This window comes from Dasypus novemcinctus, chromosome 11, assembly GCF_030445035.2.
Source record: "Dasypus novemcinctus isolate mDasNov1 chromosome 11, mDasNov1.1.hap2, whole genome shotgun sequence".
Taxonomy (NCBI): domain Eukaryota; kingdom Metazoa; phylum Chordata; class Mammalia; order Cingulata; family Dasypodidae; genus Dasypus; species Dasypus novemcinctus.
The window spans coordinates 9516834-9536110 of record NC_080683.1 but is presented as its reverse complement, the minus strand read 5'-3'; the positions used below and the strand labels follow the sequence as shown (position 1 = coordinate 9536110).

At 55.5% G+C, this 19277-nt stretch overlaps 2 protein-coding genes and 1 long non-coding RNA gene across 7 annotated transcripts in view; 2 read left to right on the top strand and 1 right to left on the bottom strand.

Annotated features, from left to right (window-relative positions):
* Positions 1 to 1713: 1713 nt before the first annotated feature.
* On the top strand, positions 1714 to 17315 carry CCDC167 (coiled-coil domain containing 167). 3 transcript variants are annotated; one of them, XM_058306668.2, is made up of 5 exons: positions 1714 to 1820; positions 13779 to 13873; positions 14184 to 14236; positions 15624 to 15771; positions 17203 to 17312. In XM_058306668.2, exons 1-4 carry the CDS (start codon positions 1779 to 1781, stop codon positions 15725 to 15727), a joined length of 294 nt encoding a protein of 97 aa, XP_058162651.1. In that variant the 5' UTR covers positions 1714 to 1778; the 3' UTR covers positions 15728 to 15771; positions 17203 to 17312. The 3 variants fall into 3 exon arrangements, with proteins under 3 accessions (XP_058162651.1, XP_071074539.1, XP_058162650.1); XM_071218438.1 differs by lacking the exon at positions 15624 to 15771 and having other exon boundaries at positions 17203 to 17315; XM_058306667.2 differs by lacking the exon at positions 17203 to 17312 and having other exon boundaries at positions 15624 to 15975.
* The window catches only part of CMTR1 (cap methyltransferase 1), a 51088-nt gene continuing 49122 nt past the window's right edge, over positions 17312 to 19277 (bottom strand). For all 3 annotated transcript variants that reach the window (XM_004484077.4, XM_058306665.2, XM_058306666.2), the window contains one exon: positions 17312 to 18787. In XM_004484077.4, coding sequence (XP_004484134.1) covers positions 18655 to 18787 — 133 coding nt within the window. In that variant the 3' untranslated portion in view covers positions 17312 to 18654. The remainder of the gene's footprint in view (positions 18788 to 19277) is intronic.
* On the top strand, positions 18379 to 19136 carry LOC139439979 (uncharacterized). Its single transcript, XR_011650046.1, has 2 exons — positions 18379 to 18453; positions 18957 to 19136. It is a non-coding gene; the product is annotated as an uncharacterized lncRNA (long non-coding RNA).

The following is a 19277-nucleotide window of genomic DNA, read 5'->3' as shown; positions in this document are numbered from 1 at the left end:
CACTACACCCCCACATAGGCTTTCATTCCAGCCCCATTTCAAGGATTTTGTCCCAACACCAGGGCAGCGGAACAAGGCCTGGTCTGGAAGGGGTGAGCATCTCCAAGAAGGACGACAGCTCGCCCATTGTGTTGCAGGGGATTGAGGAAGAGAGATGAGGGACTGACACGAAGTGCACCCAGATCTTTGTGCTTTTTCCCGGAGCCAAACAAATGCAGAAGGAGGCACTTCTAAAAGAACACAGTGTTTTCCCTCCTCTTCTCACCTCCCCTGGGCCGGTGCCTGTGATAATTGGGAAGCACAGAGTCTGGTTTTCTGGGATTGGAACCAATGCTGAGAAGAGTGTTCTGACAATAAATGCTGGTGATTGATGGGTGACGGACAGTGTTCTTGAGTAAATTTCTCCTGTGCTGGGTGTTAAGCTGAATACTGCTCCAAACAACTGCTCAACAGCCTGCTTCCTGTTTGGACTGAATTTACTACACTTTCCTTCTGTGGGTCTCGGGCAGGCAGCTGGACGAGATGATATCTCAAATCCTCTCCAGCTCCATCATTCAATGACTCTATCAAGAAGAGAACAGGATCTGAAAACCTTTTTCTCCCCAAACACTGAGTTGGGGTTATTATTCACAAAAAGAAACACAGGCTCCAACAGAGAGATAACTGGTCAGGAAATAAGGAGCTTTGATTCTGGTCTCATATTCCTGGGTCCAGTAATTCCACTTCTGTGAATTTATCATAGAGAATCCAGACGGACAACGTTATATGCACAAGGATGTTTGCTTTGGCATTATGTGGAGGCAATGGGCATTGCAAAAATGGGATATATTCACTTGGTGGTATATGAAGCCATCACAAGTGAGTTCAAAGACATGGGAAACTGTCTATGACAGTATTTTTCAAGTTGCAGATCATTACCTCTTATTAATAGGTCTCCTGCCATCTGGGTTTTTTGTTTTGTTTTTCTTTTATGAAAAAGACTAAAACAGACAATATTCTAGTCTTACAGGCAATTAGGATATTTATCACGAAACTTTGCTGTTGGTTATATGGCTAACTGTGCCATGATGTGAAATACACTCTGTATTGTTGACTCACAGTCAAAACAGTTCAAAAGCCTACAGTTCCCAGGTCTACAGTGTCCTGGGCAATAAGGATTACAACAGTATAAAACATTACCTGAGACCAAGCCTGTTAGGGAAACAAAGAAAGGAACTGTAAGAGCTGTAGGATAAAGGATTCTTCTTTTCATTTATACGTTTTCCATGAAGTTTGAAGGCTTTTACAATAAAACAAGAAAAATGAGCAAGAACACAAGACAAAAAGGGGGGGACTACTTTCAGATCCGCGTGGGCGGAGCTGCTCTTGGTGGGGCTTCCAAACAGATGTGGAGGGGGGACGGAATTTGAATGGGGGTGCGGGATGGCCTAAAACTGGGCCGAATGGTCTCTGAAGGGAGGAAAGGCACCGAAGGAGAAGATGGAAAGGCTCTCAGTCATGTCCAGCGGCTCTGAAACCGGAAGGGAAAGAGCGGTCCGTAGTTCCTCCCCAGACCAACCTCATTATCCACTACTGCGGGACCGAGGCCTCGGATTGAGTTTGCCCCTCACAAACATGGCCGCGTCAAGCTGGCCGCGCCCTTCATTAAGATGGCGGCCAGCAGCGGCCCCGCCTCCCTTCGTCTCGACAGCCAATGAAGGAGAAGCACGAGGGTTTGCGCGTGCGCGCAGTGCGGCTTGGCGGGCGCGCTGGGTACTGAGGGCGTCCCGGCAAGTATCATGACTAAAAAGAAGCGGGAGAATCTGGGCGTCGCTCTAGAGGTGAGGCGGCCGTGGGCTTGGTCCACACTCTTCATTGTCTCCTCCTCGGGGCCGCGCAGGAGTGGGTCGGCCCGGCCGCAAGTTGGAGGAGGGACCCAGGGCAGGAAGTGAGGGCGACGCGCAGCTGGGAGAGGGACACTTGGGGGAGAGGGTCCGCGGGGTGCCCGGCGATGACGGGGTACGACGGGAGAAGCGGGGGTGAGGGGCCTGGAAGGGGATACCGAGGGGAGGGGACCCGCAGAGGGAAGAGACGTGGAGGCGAAAAGGGAACCCGGAAGGAGAAAGGTCACAGAGGTGATGGGGACTGGAAGGCCGGAACGCGACCTGAAGAGGGACAAGTAAATGAAGTTACCCCAAAGGGGTGGGGGCTCAGAGGTGAAGGGAACCCCACAGGGATAGTGCCCCAAAAGGGAAGGAGTCTCTACTGTTGAGTATGGTGCTAGTGGCTTAAACATCGTCTAAGATGGGACATTTTCCCTCTAGGACTGAAACTGGTAGCTTGAAAATTACTTTGGGAAACTTTGGGGATTTGTAAAGAATTCTGGAATGGTGATGTTACCAAATCATTTCCGGTATATGGAAAGGAAAGAAAATTGATGCATATTGAGCAGTACTATATGCTTCTTTAACTTGCCCTTCTCAGTTAATCGCACTACACATCTGAGAGAGAGGTAGAACTCCCATTTTCACAGATGAGAAAACTGAGGTCCCCAGGAGGCCCCAGGGCCGAGTGGTGGAGCTGGGAATGAAGCGCAGGCGTCTGACTTGAAGTGCTCCTTGTTTCCCCTCTTTTACCTTTGCAAGAAAGGTACAGGGTAATAGAAGTCGGTGCTTCTGTCTTTTTGAGGCTTCTTTCCTAGTTCAGTGATTCTTCTACTTAATGCACAAAATCACTTGTAGAGCTTGTTAAAGGTGGAGACTTGAATTCCTCCCAGCCACCTGAGTAATTCATTAGGACTTAGGTGTGCATTTTTAACAGAAATCTCTGTTCTTAACAAGCCACACTCTCCAGTGTTGATACAAGTGGTTAAGTACTATATCCCTCGGAAATAACGGCCTACTTAGTGGAAGAAAAGGTTGATGGAAATGTGAATCTCCTTCTAGGAGAGAGTAATCTAGGGATGGTAAAATGAGGTCGCAATTAGTGGGAAGGACATAGACTTCATAGCTTTATTAAGGTAGGACAAGCTTCTATAATATAGAGAAACCAAAATTCAGTGCTTGCCAGAACAGAAAAGTTTATTTCTTCCTAACATAATAGTCTAGAGCAAGGTTCAGCAAATTTTGTCTGTAAAGGGCCAGATAGTAAAAACTTGAGGCATTGTGAGCCATACAGCCTCTGTGGCAACTTCTCAGTCTGTCCCAGCACCAAAGCAGCCGTAGATAATAAACAGATGGGTGTACCGTGTTCCAACAAAATTTTGTTTACAAAAACAGGAGTTGGACCATATTTGGCCATCAGGCCACAGTTTGCCCTACCAGGCAGTACCAGGACATTGGTGGCTCTGCCACATTCCTTCCATATTGTAACTCTGCCCTCTGCAGCGGCTGCATGATTGAACCCAGGTCATATCCCATTGATGTGTTCACTGGCAGGGGACGAGAGCGCGGGTGGAGGAAGCACACCCACTGTCTTAAGGACCCTTAAGGGGGGAGGTATATGGGGACCTCATATTTTTTTAATGTAATATTAAAAACGTTAAAAAAAATAAAATAAAAATTAAGGACCCTGGGCCTCACTCACCTGCAGGGGGGCTGGGAAATGCTCTCAGCAGCTAGGAGGCCACATACCCCGCTGCCGCTCGAGTGCTATGGAGGGAAGGCTAGTGCGTTTCAGCAGCCAGCCAGCAGTCTCCACTGCAGAGTCCACTCTCCCTCACAGTGCGGTGGTGAGGATGCAGTGGGACAGTGCATGTGAAGTGCCTGGCACAGAGTGGGCAGTTAATAAACAGTAGTCCTTTGTTCATAGTCTGTTGAATTCTTTTGCATCCTTTTGCCACGGCTAAGATACTTCCCTTGTTTGGGCTTTAGTTTCCTCATCTGTAACACGAAGGGCTTGAACTTCATCAGCAGTTTCAAACTCACTGACTGTGACTTAAATACAGATCACAGACGTCCTTTGTTTGGTGACATAGATTTTTTTAAGTGTTTTGAATTTGGAGGGCCAGGGACTCTCCCTGGTGCTGGGTCACATCACCCAATTTTCTACTCTGTCGATTCCTGGCATAGGTGTTTACATTTGCCATCTTGGACTCTGATGTTTTTTTTTTTTTTTGCTCATATTCTAAATTTTGAGGTCTTGAGCTGTACACTTGAAGAAAAACCTGGCATCTGGCTGTCTCCCCACCTTGCTCCTCCATTGCCCCCAGTGGATCTGAGTATTGAATGTGCACTGATGCTCAGTAGCAGTAGATATTGTCCTCTTATTAAAAAGTCGTGTGTGCAGAGCCAATGAAGTGGTGATTTAATCAAAAATGTTTGTTAATCTGACGAGTGCAATAAAAAGCCCACAAGTGAGTGATCTCGGCACCTGCAGACAGTCTCCTCTTGTAATGAAGCAATTACGGAGCAGGCGGCACGCGCCCTGCGGGCTGGCTCTGACCAGCTGTACTGGGCGGTCGTCTCCCAGACCCACTGAAGCACCTTCCAGCCTCCCCACTTGCGGCTCCTCGGGAGGCCGCTTTATCCAGCTTGTTTAGCACCTTCTTGAGATTTCAGAGTTGGGAAAAAAAAAACGGCTGTGAGTTTTAGCTTCTGAGAGTTTATTCTGAATAACAAGGGAGAATCATAGTTTGGAGAGAAATTACCAGCCTGGTGCTGATTTTAATGTTGTGTGGGAGGAGGGAAAGGTTATATTTCAGTCTAAACTGTTAGCTAGGAGGATTCTGCCTGAGAAAAAGGTTGCCTTTCAGTTTAAACTGGTAGTTAGGAGGATTCTGACAGACGCAAAAGCTGTATGTTTTTTAATCTCTGATAGTCATGAGCTGTTACTTGGTCATTGCACTGTGCTTTCGTAACTGGACCGTCCATCCTGGTGTCTTTAGTTATTTCAACAGCACGGAGGTCTGAAGTTAAGAGATGTACAGCATCTTCGCTGACTGTCTGAAGGAGAAAGCTTGGTTGGATCTGGTCCCTAGTATAAAAATCTGTCCGTTTGGAAAGCTTTTGCCTACAAGTTACAGAAAACTGGCCACAGTGACTTAAAAAAATTGGAGTATACTTGTTTTCCCATAACAAGAAGTTTGGAGGTAGCTGGCTCTTGGCACTGGTTCAACAGCTCTGCTAAGTCAGGGCTAGTATTTCTGCATTCTCTTACCTCTTCCCTCATAATCACAAAATGGCTGCCTCCGCTTCAACCATCATATATCCAACTTAAGGCAGAAAGAAGGAGAAAGGAACAGCAAACTGTCCCGTTCCTCCCCACCCCGATTTTTGTTTTTTGTGTTAACCAGAAAAGCAGTTTTGGCCCTCTCAGTAGTCTTCCAGCTGACTTCTGGTACATCTTATTGGCTAGAACTGGGTCATGACCACCCCTAGCTGCAGGGAGGCTGGGAAAACATCTCTTGAGCTTTTCTAGCCTCTGTAGTAGAAGCAGGCAAAGGGGAAGGGATTGGGTATCAGTGTTGAGTTGGCCAACTACCAGTATCTGCGATAAGAAAAAGAGTTCATGGGAGTCATTTAAAATTCACTGGCATCCTTACCAGAAAAAAGAGGCTGGGATCAGAGATGATGGAGGAGAGGATGTATTGAGGAAAGAAAATGATTAGGCCAACGTGAGCACCAGGAGAGAAGGGGAGTTAACACACTTCCTTGCGGAACGTCGGCCGCTAGACCGTAAGCTCCACAAGGGCGCGGAGGGCCGCTGCGCGTGGGTGAAGATCGTCTCCCTCCTGGAACAGGCGTGCACAGCGCTGAGGGAAGCCACCAGTTTCCTAAGACCAGGGGTGGAAGCGGCTGAGGGGACCACCGGTGGGTATTTGCCCAGTTGGGTTGAGTGGCAGGAGGAGGCAGTTGCACCCTCGACCCTGGCGTCTGGGCCCCGTCGGAGGTCAGGAGGCCACAGTGCAGCAGGCGCTTAGCGCTGCCTTGCCGGGGAGCCAGGGCCCGGGAGGGGCCCCCAGTCCGCCGAGGCCGTTCAGGGGCCGCCGACCACTAAGTGGGCCTCACCTGCTGCCAGGCGCACATGGCAGGTCGCCGGGGCAGGTGATCTCTCTCGGCAGCCCGCGCCTGGCCCCGCTCCGCTTGATGGGGGTCAGGAGACCGAAGCCTCATTACCTCACGCGGCTGGATGTCAGCATGTGTGGAGTGGCTGTTTGCCAGCATCTTAATTAATGAATTCATAAGGCGCAGAGTGAATGCCAGGTCTTGAAAAGTGCTTTGAGCCTTTCAGCGATGAAGAAGCTTTTGCTAATTTATCAAAGAATATATATTGGGAGAAAGAAGAGAAAACAAGCCCCCAAAACGTCGTGGCCCAGGGGCAGCTGGAGGCTGCAGGCAAGGCCTGGTGGCGGATCTTCTTCCAGGGCCCGTCAGCCTCCTCAGCTCACCAGAGGGTCTCAGAGCTTGCGGGGCTTTCACCGGCTCCTCGTGTTCCTACCCGGGGGTGCAGGGGGAGTCGCAGAGAAATGGCCCCTCTTCTCTCTGCTGTCCCTGGAAAGTGCTCACTGGTTAAAAATGGTGATTTGGGGAGCCACTGGCAGAGCTTTGTTTGTTGCCCCCACAACTCCCTAGGAACTTCCTCCACAGAAAAATACCCCTTAGGGGTGTCAGGGTCATGGGCCCTTTGGCACTCGAGACTGGTCGCTGGAAAACCGAGGCCCGTGGCCCGGCTGTGTGGCCTGTGGGCCCAGTGGGAAGCCCCGGCGCCGTTGCCAGCCTGCCGGGCAGGCGCTCCGGCTCCTTTGCCCATTACCACAGCTCTCCTGGGGCCTCGGCAAATGAGTGGGTTTCCAGAAACCGAATTCCCGGGGTGCTGCGGCTGGAGATGAAACAGCTGACACCCGCTCCTGGTTGTGAGTGAGCAAATGGAGAGGAAGGCTGTGCTCCCCGCGGGGAAAGAGGCTCTCCATGCCCATTCAACCCCCCGTTCCTTCTCCAAGCCGGGGTCTTTGTGGGTGATTTTGGAGGGTGCCTGGCAGCTCGGATGATTTGGGGGAGGTGCCTGGGAAGCTTGTGAGGGGGTCTTGGAGAGTCGCTGCTGGCTGTGGCAGCAGACACTCAGCTCCTCTGTCCGTCTCAAAGCTGATTTCAGGGAGCAGTATGGCTCTGCTGGAGTGCCGTGTACCACATACGAGTTCTGGGTTCAATTCCCAGCCCTGGCACCTCAAAAAAAAGTAGCTTTCAGTCAAGTTCTTCCCTCAAAGAGTATCTTTTATGTGGCCAGAGACCAAGCAAAGGCCATATACAGGGTTCTTTAGAGCAGAGGCTTTCTTAAAACCAGACCGGCAAGCTTAGGTGGGCTTTGAGAGGCTGTGGAAACAACTGTTTCCACAGAACCCTCCTGTGGCGTGAATGTGCTTGTGAGGGATTCTGGAGAAAGCTTGAAATAGTGGAAAGGGCATAAAAGCTTTGAAGTGGAAACACCCCAGATCAGACCACAATTCTGCCACTTAACCAGGTGCACAACCTTGGGCAAGTTGCTTAAAATCCCCCTGCCTAGAGTTTGTTCCCCTGGGAAGTGGGGACCTTGCAGGTGTGGAGACAGGAGCGCGGGCACCACGGCCAGCCACACCTTGCCTCGCCCAGGGGCAGCTGCGCGCAGGAGTGGCGCAGAGCGGGCGGGTCTCTGTTCAGTGTGGGGCAGCGGTGAGAGCAGGGACCCCCACCCGGCTCCCCACCTGCTCGCCAGGCCGCTCCATCTCCCCGTGCCTGCGTTCCCTCGCCTGTAAAGCGCAGGTGCGAGCGGGCGCGTGCGGTGCCTCAGCGGTGCCGGCCACAGAACAGGCCTCAGAGGCGTCGGCCGCTGCTGCTTCTGTTCAGTTTTGTGTGGACTCTTGGCTTCTGGAGGTAGTTTGCCTCGGGCCGTGTCATTCCAGCTGATAGACCAGACTCTGTGACGGCAGCGCTTGGCTCAGGTCCCCTCCAGCGCGCCCTTCCTTAGGAGGCCCAGCGCCCAGCAAGGACCTGGCCGGGCCTTCTCAGCAGCTTTGGCTGCTTCCAGAAGCTTCCACTAGAGAGCAAGGCCGGCAAGTCAGGGAAGGGCTCCAAAGCCAGAAGCAGAGGGAAGTGGCATGTGGCCCAGGGCCAAGGCTGGGGCGCCTCCTGCCCTTCCCCAAAGGGGACGTGGGAGCCGCCTCCTCCACTGTCCAGACGCTCCAGAGGAGCACGGTCACCTTCAGCGGGAGTCAGCCAGCCCCGGAGGCGCCGCCTGCGCCCTTTCAGACCGCGCCCCGGGCAGTTAGCAGTGCCCCCACTGCCCCCAAAGAAGCCTCCTGAACCAAAGGGCCTTGATTCTGGGAAACTCTCATGCCTCCCGGGGATTTCAGACAAATTTTACAGTTTTGTTTTGTTTTTTTACCAATTTTATTGATACATATTAATAAAGCATACAGTTTGCAGTTTCTTTTTTTTTTTTTTTTTTTTAAAGATTTATTTATTTATTTAATTTCCCCCCCCTCCCCTGGTTGTCTGTTCTTGGTGTCTATTTGCTGCGTCTTGTTTCTTTGTCCGCTTCTGTTGTCGTCAGCGGCACGGGAAGTGTGGGCGGCGCCATTCCTGGGCAGGCTGCACTTTCTTTTCACGCTGGGCGGCTTTTCCTCACGGGCGCACTCCTTGCGCGTGGGGCTCCCCCACGCGGGGGACACCCTTGCGTGGCGCAGCACTCCTTGCGCGCATCAGCACTGCGCATGGCCAGCTCCACACGGGTCAAGGAGGCTGGGGTTTGAACCACCGACCTCCCATATGGTAGACGGACGCCCTAACCACTGGGCCAAAGTCCGTTTCCCTGCAGTTTCTTTTAACACTCTGTTGGATGGCACCCAGGACCCCAGGGAGGCTTCCCTGCAGCTCTTGAGAAGGACTCAGGTGCAGAAGGGATTTGGCTGGCGCTGCTGAACTGCAGCAGGCCGCCTCTTCCCAGCGCCCTGGAGCACCCCCCTCAGGGCTGCGCCTGTGTGGAGGCAGCAGGGAGGGCGCCCAGGGAGAGCCTGTCCCCGGGACTGGAAATGAAGGGTCGCTGTCAGCTGGGGCGGCGGCACCTCGGGGCTGGGGCTGGGGCGTGTGACGCGGCGGCTGCCCACCTTGGCTTCAGATCTTTGAATTCTTCTGTAGGAAACAACCCGCTTCTCTGGAGGTCTCATAAAGTCAGACATCCTGGACCCCTCCCAAGGTCCTCCCTGGTGCACTTATGGGGCCTGAGGGATGCTCCTCTCACCACTCCCTACCTTCTAGGCCTTTCCTGCTCCCTCTTCCCTCCGCCTCCCCTTGCCATCCTCTGCTTATGCCCTGCCTAGATTCCCCACCGTCCCCACGAGCGGGTTTTAGCCCAGCTGCTGGTCTCTGGGCCAAGGACACTTTCCCACCAGGACACCTTACTCTGGTTCATCCCGCTCCTCGTGGGTGCCCAAACTGCTTGTCCAGGTATTTTACACACCAGCCAAGTCCTCCACTCCGTGCGAGGTGCTGTGGACCGCTTCAGCCCCAAAGGAGCTTGCCAGCTTGTTGAGCATCGACCCCACCAGCCTTCCTAGTTCCTGGGTGTCCCCTCTGCTCCCCGCTCCAGACTGCAGCCCTGCTTCACCTGCTGGTGTTCCCCCAGAGACCTGGACCCAGTGCTTTCCGTGTATGAAAAGTGACACTTGGTCTTTTGAGTATGGAAGTAACCCATGGACTCTCCTTATGTTCCTGGACATGAGGGTGCCCCTCTCTGTGCCCCCATACTGCCTACAGGAGTGCCCGACCTTGGGCCCACCCTGGCTGTCTCCACTTTGCCTGCCACAGCCCGCAGTGCTGCCCCCCGCAGCTGCAGGCAGGTCCCAGCACCTGAGCCATCGGCTCTCTGCCCACAGACCCACGACCCAGCCTGCAGGGCAGAGCGCTGGGAACCTCCTCCACTTCCTTACCCACCGGGGTCGGTCTGCCCTTTGATGGGGCCTCTCTTTGCCTCAGTTCTGGGCTTTGCACTCCAGCTATAGCTCAGTTCAGTGCCAGGCCCCTGACAGCCAGGGTAAGGGCGAACCCCAACTCGTGCTGTGCGCTCTGCCTGCCATCCCACATCTCGGATGCCCCTGGGGCCCGGCCACACCTGGGCCTGCTCTCTTTGGCCACTGCTGTCAACTTCTCATCCTCAGCAACTTGGCCCTGGCTCCCCAGCCCGCCCCAGCAGGATCCCGAGGTTCCACGAGCGCCGTGTTGTGAGCCGGCGGGCGGCTGGTGCGTGGAGGCGTGCTGTGGCAGCGGCTCGCCCCCACCCCGTGGGCCCCTCTCTACCAAACCTTCAAAGCCCTTCCCACCGCTGCCAAGCAGCCACCCATGGAGTGTCCTCTCCACCTTACACCCCCACGTCTGTCTCCTCTCACTCCCACCACAAATTAACGTGGTTTTGTTTTTCTTCTCCCGAAGAACCAATGAAAACCATTCTCTGACACTTCTTGAGCTCATAATACTCAGGCATTTTCTGAGCACCGTCCATGTACTGCCTCATATTATCCTCTCCACAAAACTGTATTGTTTCACACTGGAGGAAACTGAGGTACAGAATTAAGTGGACTGGCCCAGTCATGGGGCCAGTGGGTAGCAGAGCCCACACTCAGTCGCTGCACTCGTCCTGGAACCACAGTTCAGGCTTCCGGCACGCACTTGAGCTCCCAACTGCCCAGCTGTGGCCCGCTAGGCTCTTCCCGTCTCCTAGTCCTAGCCCCGGTATCTGCCCTCCTGGTCCTGGCTCTGTCTCTGCAGTCCCGTGGCCTTCAGCCTGGTGTCAGGGAGAAATCTGAGGACTACCGATTCGCCTTGGGCAGCCTGCGAAGTGCAGAATCCACGTGCGTGAGGTTGAGCTGGCGGAAAACCCGACCAGGGACTTCCTTTCTGGGACCGCCCCTACCTCACTGGGCTAAATCTGCTCTGGCCATCGCCCCTGACCCCTCCAGCTAGGGGCTGCGGCCATCCTGACCCTCCCTGCCTGCCTTTGCAGCCAGATCACCCCGAGTCTCTGCCCCTAGTTACAGCTGCTCAGGAGCCGGCTTCTGCTGTGGCAAATGCTGCAGGGTATGTGATTGCGGCTACCTGAGCCAGGCCTAGAGCTGGAGACCTGGGGGGTCACCTGAGTCTGGGTGTGTGGGTCCCTGAAGACCCTGCTGGTGGCCTCAGCCTCCCCTCTGTCCTCTTCAGACAGCTGGATTATAAAGAAGGGGAACTGGCTATTTAGAAGGGAATCACAGCGCTGTCAGCAGGACATAAATATTCATGGCAGGAGGTTAGAAATTGAGTCCCTAAAACCTTGATTTGTGTTCGCCCGTTTAAGCCTCATTAAAAAGTGGTAAATGAAAGGGGAGATATTCAGTGGAACTGCAGATAAATTGGACTTGTTCAGATAAAGGCCTCCGACTGCCAGCTCTGCGAGCCCTACCCAGAGCATGATGGCAGATTGGTTAGGCTGCTTGTGGTTTGCCAACCTCGATTTTAAGATTTTGCTTGGCATGAGTTCCCGGCCTTTTTCTGGGCCAATTACCACTTGTTTGGGAACCTGGTAGCCCTTCCAGAGGGGTTTAGGGATGGAAATCCCCAACCTGCTGCCTCCCCAGGGAAAGCAGGGGCTGGCCTCGGGGGTGGCAGGGAGAAATTAACCGAGGGCTACAGTTGCACTGGGCAGCCTGCAGAGTGCAGGCCGTGTGCATATATGTGGTTGGTGCTTCTAGCTGCTCTGGCTTCTGTGGGCATTAGGGGAGGATTTCAGACTTGTTTTTCCATGAGTCCTAAATCGTCTGTCCACAGCTACATTTTCCTACTGCGACAAATACAGACCGCAGTGGGCCAGGACTTGTGGGCACAGTGGCCTCGGGGTGGCAGCTACTCACTCTGGCATCCTTGGGGGTCTGTGGGCTGCTGGTTTGTGTGGTCTGCCCCCCAGAGTTGGGAAAGACAAGGGTTGGACACACATAAGTGAAGCAACTTAAGAGTTGTGCAGCCTCCTGGGAGAAGGACTGGGTGATTTGCCAGGGGAAGGAGTGAAATACCCCCCAGCCAAAGGACGTATGGAAGGCCTCGCGGCGAAGGTAGTGTTTTTAAGAATTAAGCTTTGTTTGGGACCCTTAGTGGAATCTGATGTCCTGACTCTTGTACAGCAAGTCTGGTCCTGCAGGGCCAGGCTGTGTTGGGAGCGAGGGCAGTGCTGAGCTGGGGCGCACTGGACTCAAAGCACCTGCTGGGCCCCGTTCATGAGCCATCGGTCAGCAGGCTCCTCTCCCTGGCTCCCCAGCGCTCATTTCCTTGCAGAGCAGGCTCCAGGGCAGTCTTCAGCCTCCCCAAGTACAGGCCCCACCTCCTGCCTGCGGCTTTTTCCCAGGACTGCCCTCCCTTAGTGCCTCTTGGCAGAGAAATCGCACAATTAACCAGGCACTTAACTCAAGGCTCTGCAGTTGCCCCCTCCCCAGGGCCCTGCTCGAGGAGCTGGAGTTGGCAGGTGGCTGGGGCTGTAAGAGGGTGGATGGTGGATCTGGGGAAGAGAAGTGATTGACCCAGATGTGGCTGGGGAGAGGGACAACAGGCAGCAAGGAGAAGGCCCGAGAACACAACTCTCCTGACGCCGGGTCCCAGCACTCCTGAACCCCTTGCCTTCTTGGGAGGCAGTGACTTTACCTGCAGCCTATGGTTGTCTACTCTACAGGGGGCACCACAGAAAGGCATGTGGCAGAGAACTGGCCGAGACAGCAGAGGGGTGCTTCCCTCGGACTCAGAAAAGCCGTCCCATTCAGGGGACCCCGTTTCTCCCACTTGTGAAAACAAGGTCATATTTCCTGCCCCTCCTGGGGATATGGTGAGATTGAGTGAAGTCGGAGTGGGCAGTCAGCATTACGGGGACCCCAAGATCCTGCTGCTTCATCTTTCTGTCTCCCCAAGGCTCCTGCCATCAGGGCCAGGGTGGGAGAAGAGCGGGTCCAGGCCCGGAGAGGGGCCAGCTGGACACCTGGAGAACGAGTCAGGCAGAGACAGACATGCACAGAGAGGTGGGCTTAAGGCCAAATGCCCCGTCCCAGGACCCAGGTTGGACAGCCCAGTCCAGTGTTCTCCACCCTCTTTCCCTGCAACCCAAATGATCTCCCCAAGAACCCCTGAAATTATAAATAAAACCAACAGGCAAGTCGTCACCTTTAGCAACCATCCTTTCAGTCGCTTAGCTGTGTTGCTCACAAGTTACCTCTGCCCCTGTGAAGGGCAAAGTTTTTGTACAAGAACCAAATCAGCAAGAAATAGAAGTGTTTATTTTAATCTGCATGTTCTTTTCATTAATTTTTATTGATTCTCATGAGAAAATGAATATTCTTACAACTTAGACTATTAAGACGAAGTGTGTCCATGAGAAAAGTATCTGTGCTTGTGACCCTTAGATTGAGAGTCATCGTCCTCGCACAGGGAGTGCTGGGGAAGCGCGGAGACTCACCATCATTTCACTCCTGCACGCGCCAGCGGGGCAGGCGCCTGCGTGCTCAGAGCTCTGCGTGTTCCTGTTGTGGGTCCAGCGGGGTGTCAGGCTGACCGAGGTCTCCCTGTCCACCCCACATTGCTCGGCCCAGAGGGTCGGGGCAGCACCCTTTTTCCAGAAAGGGCTCAAGAATGGAGGCAGAGGACACGAAACAGACGCCGCAGGGAAGGGGCGCCTGGGGCCCTGCCCTGCCGTCAGTGTGGTTCTGGGGAAGGAGACCTCTCTTAAGAAGCCTCCTGGAGGATCCTGCCTCCCTGCCTCTGTTGTGAAAGCCGAAAGGCGCACGGCCCTTCTCCATCTGCCCATGTACCATGTTTCAGATCGACGGGCTGGAGGAGAAGCTGTCCCAGTGTCGGAGAGACCTGGAGGCCGTGAACTCCAGGCTCTGCGGGGTGGAGCTGAGCCCAGAAGCCAGGTAATGGTCTGCTGAGCACCCACCCTGCCCCCAGCCCCACCCCTGCCCTTTGCATCTATTCTGAGGCCTGGCCTCTGAGTTTCCATCCCAGGAAGCCTCCCCTAACACCCCACCCACCTGCCCCAAATATTCTGCTTCTCCCCACACACTCCCCACCCCTTTTCTCACCAGATCCCCGGGGCACTCGCTGGCTTGGGCCTGAGCTCTGGCCCCCACCTGCACTATTTGCTTTAATGTCTCCCTGGTGTGCTGGCTGCCCCTCAGGTGGGCAGGAGAGGGGTTTGGCCCTAAAATTCCTTCCCCTCCACAGGAGGTCTCTGGAAAAGGAGAAAAATAGCCTGATGAGCAAAGCCTCCAACTATGGTAAGGAAAGTTCCCTTCAGCTGCCAGCCCCAACCTCTAGCTGTTGAGAGAGCAGGGCCAGAGGGCCAGGAGCCGGGGAGGCTGCAGGAAGCAGCAGAGGCCCCCAGCCTGGGGGGAGGGCAGGTGTGTTCCTTTGTTTCAAGGGAGGAAGAGACACTGCCTGTGGGGCTTTCTTCTCCCTGTAGGATGGAGTATGACTGTAGCCTGGTCTAGAAGAGATTCAGATCCACTCGGGCTGGATCTGACCCATCCCTCCCACCAGGAAAGCCCTGCAGAGTGGGGCCAGCAGGGAGGAGGACGGACTGCCAGCTCGGCGGGCAGGGCTCCCGTCTGTGGGTGGAGCAATGCTGCCACCTTCTGGGCGCCGGGGGCACGGAGGCTGCCAAGCACCCGCTGCCTCCAGCCTGCTGAGGCCAGGGGAGAAAACAGGCTGCAGAAGGTTCCTCGGACTGGCCCTTCTCTTCCATCTGGGGATAGGGACCAGGCCTGGCCAAGAATCCGCCCCAGCCCAGGCCAGATGGCCGGGAACCTCCCAGAGGGACCGGTCCGCGCCAACACTGTTAGCGCTGCACGTGTGCGCATGCGTGCACAAGGAAGTCCACCAGGCTGGAGCAGGGCTCCTGCGGGCCCCAGGCTCAGTTTGGCCTGCCCAGAACTGGTTAGCAGGTGTCGTCCTCCTCCTTCTACAGGTAGGGCTGGGCCATCAGCTGCCCCTCTAGTCTAGCAGTTTTCACACAAAAGCACAGCATCACCATTCAGTTTAGCCCTTGCAGGTATCGGCTGCCTACCTGTCACGTGAGGGGATGATTCGAGGCAAGTGTGGCTGTAGAATACAGAGACTGAGGAGCTTGTGGGCACAAACTGCCTTTCAGCATCCCTAGTTCCTGGTGGCACTGAGCAGAGGACAGGGGCTCAGGAAACACTGTGGTACGGAGGTGCCTGCGGTGTGGCCCCATCCTTCCCTACTCCAGAGCCAGGTCAAGGAAGGCCCTCGGAGCTCCTTGCTGGCCAGGTGGAGGGCAAGCGCCCCAGCGCCACACAGTCAAGGCAAGAGGACTCACCTGAGCCCCCACTCCACCTCCTAATTTGGTGTGGGCTCTTTGCTGAGCCCTCACGTGCCCCTTCCTCACCCTAACCTGCATTTGGAGAGATGGTTGAGCAGCATTGAGGCTTTATTAGCCAAGAGCTGTAGCCAGAAAGGATCTGGGCAGGGCAAGGAGCACCAGGTTACTTTTGTGGCTAAGGAAGGAAGCAGCTGGGAGGGGACTCCGGTGACCTCAGCAGATGCATGCCTCCCTTTTGCTGGAGTCGGAGTGGTAGAGGCAGGGGAGGGGGCAGACGGGCCCCAGCTACCTCTCCCAGCCCCCCCACCCTTTTTCCTCCCCAGAGAAGGAACTGAAGTGGCTCCGGCAGGAGAACCGGAAGAACATGCTGCTCTCGGTGGCCATCTTCCTCCTGCTGGCCCTCCTCTATGTCTACTGGGCCGTGTGAGCCTGCGCGTTCCCCACAGCCAGCGCAGCCTTCCCCTCCGCAACGTGGGTACCACCGAGCAGGCCCTGCAGGCCCAAAGAGAACGGCGGGCCGGGGGCACTCCTCCTGGCCTGGGCGCGTGAGCACGGCCTCCTGCCCGCCCTGCCCCTTTGCCTCCCTGCCTGCCACGGGGCCTGGCTCTCCAGAAGGATGTGTGTGCGGGCTCTTCCCAGAGCCCAGGGGAGAGGCAATAAAGCACGCCCAGGCTGCGTCTGTCTGCTGAGTAAATGTCATGTTCTGGCTGCAGCTGGGGGTGGTGGGGGCGGCACTGAGGAATCAAGGAAGAAGAGATGTTCAAGAGAAAGTTCTTGGCATAGCACTCAGAAGCAAGCAAGAAGGGGGCGCTGTGAAGGTGAGCCCCAGTTTAACCAGCATGAGGTGATGGGAAGCACCTTCCAGGGTAAAACTAGGCTGGGCGCCACCGCCAGGGCGCAGGTACTGCTGGGGCTGGAAGGCAGGTGCTGCGCTCCCTGCACGTCCCCCGCCCCCCACGCTGTCTGGCCTTCCAGTCAGTGCCATTGCCGGTAATTATGGCAGAAAAACAATGCGGCCTGTGTAATGAAGGGGCGACTTGGCAACTTCAAGTGGCCGTGAGGAGGTCCCAAGGGAGCGTGGAGTTAATCCATCTTCAAGAGGCAGGCAGGGCTGGGGAGGCCTCACAGAGTGAGTGGGCAGCAGAAGCCATGGTAACGGCCAGACAGACGGACAGTGACAGTGACCAATAAATCAGGCGGGTTTGCAGGGAGAAGGGGGTAGGCAATAGCCATAAACGCAGGCATCGCCTGCTGCCCCTGAGACCCTAACTCTACAAGCAGGTGGGGATATGGGAGGCAGGAGCAAGGCAGGAGCAAGGCAGAGCGGAGTGAAGCAACCAAAAAGATGAAAGGCTTGGGCGACCAAGATGAAGCCAATTATATAGAGAGAGAGCTAGGAGGGGAGGTGCCCCAGAGCACTAAGCTGTGACACAGGGATCCTCAGGCCAGGGAGAAGGAGCTAAGCAAAAAGCACAGGCAGGCGTGAGGCAACGGCCCCGGGTGACTGACCTGGGGAGAGGCTGCCCCGCCCGCCGCATCCCCGCCAGGCCTCCCTGCAGGGCAGGCCGCCTGGGGGTCAGCCAAACCATCCTTCCCTCGTCTTGCCCCTGTCTTGTGACACTGATCACTCTGATACCTGTTATTTCAGCCACACAGGCTGATCCTGGATTGTCACAGTACCACCTCAGTGAGCTGGGTGACTGATCTACGGGCGAAGTGCTTCCCTTCCCTGTGCAGGTTCATCCATTCTCCTGTCCCGGTTTCTGAAGAGAGCCGCATAATTTCCCAGCTCCTCCTCGGGTTCCCTCTGGGAGCAAGAGGCAGGCCTGGGAGCCCACTGGGGCTCAGGAGCTTGGACAAGTTCTGACTAAACAAACCCTCTTTTCTCCCCTCCTCTTTCAGTGGCGCATCCCTCCCCTCACCTCCAGCCAAGCTTTGTGTCCACGCCAGACCCAGACCACAAAGCACCGAGGACAAACAGCAGCAGCTCTAGCACAGAGCCACACAGGCATTAAAAATATGTTTATCTTTAATGATCCAAGATTTTGCAAGACACACTGATATACCCAGAACTGGATGGAAATACAGCATCTCAGCAGTGCTGCTGCCAGCCTTGGGGGGCTGGAGGCCGGCTGCAGGACCCCCACAGTGGAGTCAGTTGCAGCCTCGCGGGGAGGCTTACTGCCCTATCTCCATGGAAACCAGCTTGCACTGGGACGGGGCCTAGGGAGCCGGGAGGAGCATCTCTGAGAGGTATTTCCCATTAAAAACAACCACAGCTGCCCTCCCCCACCCAGAGCTACCACCCAGCTTCCCCTTGTCCCTCTCTGCCTCTGCCAAAGATAGAGGAAATGGAGTGACCACATAAAGGACAAACAAAAGCAGATTGTACCTCCTATGGGGGAGAGAAACTAAAGGGGGAAAGGGGTGGCCTCCAGCTCTCAAATCTGCCAAGCCCCACCACCCCAGGAGGGCTGTGGCAAATGATGGCCCATGATCAGGACAGGGCTGGGTGCTGCCCAAACCCCCAGAGGTGCCCTCCATTGCTGCTGGGGCAGAGAAAAAGGCAGGTCTTCAAGGCTGCTTCCTCCCCTTCTGGACCAAAAGGGGATGGGGCCCAGGAAGACTCCACAGGCCTGGGCGGCAACCACACCCAGGGCCACAGGGAGCCCTGCTGGCTCCAGGCGGGCCCGGCTGGGCCCCGTCCCCCTTCCCGGCCTGCCGGGACTGTCAGAGGGCCAGGCTGGGGAGGACTCCAGAAAAGGCTAGGATGGTCCAGGGAGAGGAGACGGGGAAATCTCCAACTTGGCATTAAAACAGGGCAAGTTCAAAGAAACAAAACCTTGATTTATACAGCAGCTGATCCTGGCCAGCTCCACCTACTCGGGCTGACCCAAGAAGTTGGGCAAAGCAGGGGCATGGCCACCCTTAGGACATGGAACTCAGAAAACTGAGTCTACAGGATACAGGCGAGAACGGCAGAGCTGAGGCCCTGCTGTCCTGTGCCGTAGGTCCACCACCGGCCCCCACGTGCCCAGGGCACTGACCTCAACCTGCCGCAGGAGCAGCGTCCTTCAGGCGGAGTCCTGGCAGGGAAACAGTTTCCAGGCTGGTCTCCCGTGAGAGGAGTCCAAGTTATCCCAGAAGGAACAGGTACATGTCCTCTGCAGGCCCCTGGCTCAGCTCTTCGGGGGATGAAGAGGAGGTCACCCACCCCTCACGGCCAAGCTGTAATGGCCATGCTCCCCAGTCCCATTCCAAGAGCGGGAAGCAAGCCAGTGCTTCTGGCCTCTGGCACTGAGCATCCTGCCTCAGGGACAGCCGGGCAGTCAGTGGGTGGGCGTCCCTAGGTCCTCAGGCGCTGTGTGTCTGGATGAAGGAAAGGACTTCCTCCTTGGACAGCTTGTCCGGGTCCTGGGGCTTCTGGGAGTCATGCACATGGATGCCATCTCCCCACTCCCAGAAGAGCCGGCCATAGTAGCAGATGCTAGGAAGGAGGAAGGGCAGGGAAAAGTCTGAGTGCTGCTCCCAGATGGAGCAAGACCAAGAGGCCGCCTCCCCAGCCCTGGCTGCTGACACCAGGCCTGCGGGGGACTTGGGAGAGGTGCTCTTAGAGGCTGGGGAGGACAGGGAGTCTGCCAATGACTCCAGGTTAGGGTCTTCCCTCTGCCAGCCAAAAGGTATCCAGAGGCCCCAGCTCCTCCTCCGTGCCTTCCAGAACCAACTTTTTCCCAACAAACAGCTGCTGCTGCTAATTGCATCCAACTGGATTCCTACAATTACTGATATTCCTGGATTAACTGTGTTGCACTAATAAAACACTGTGGTGACAGAAACAAGTGTCAATGGCTAATTATAGGCTCATTAGGGCTGCTGGCTGCTGTCGAAACCTATGACCGACAACCTGGCAAATGGACACTGGGTCCTGAGAGAGACGGCTGGGACCGAGTCCTGAGGAGCGAAGCTGTGGGCCCCCG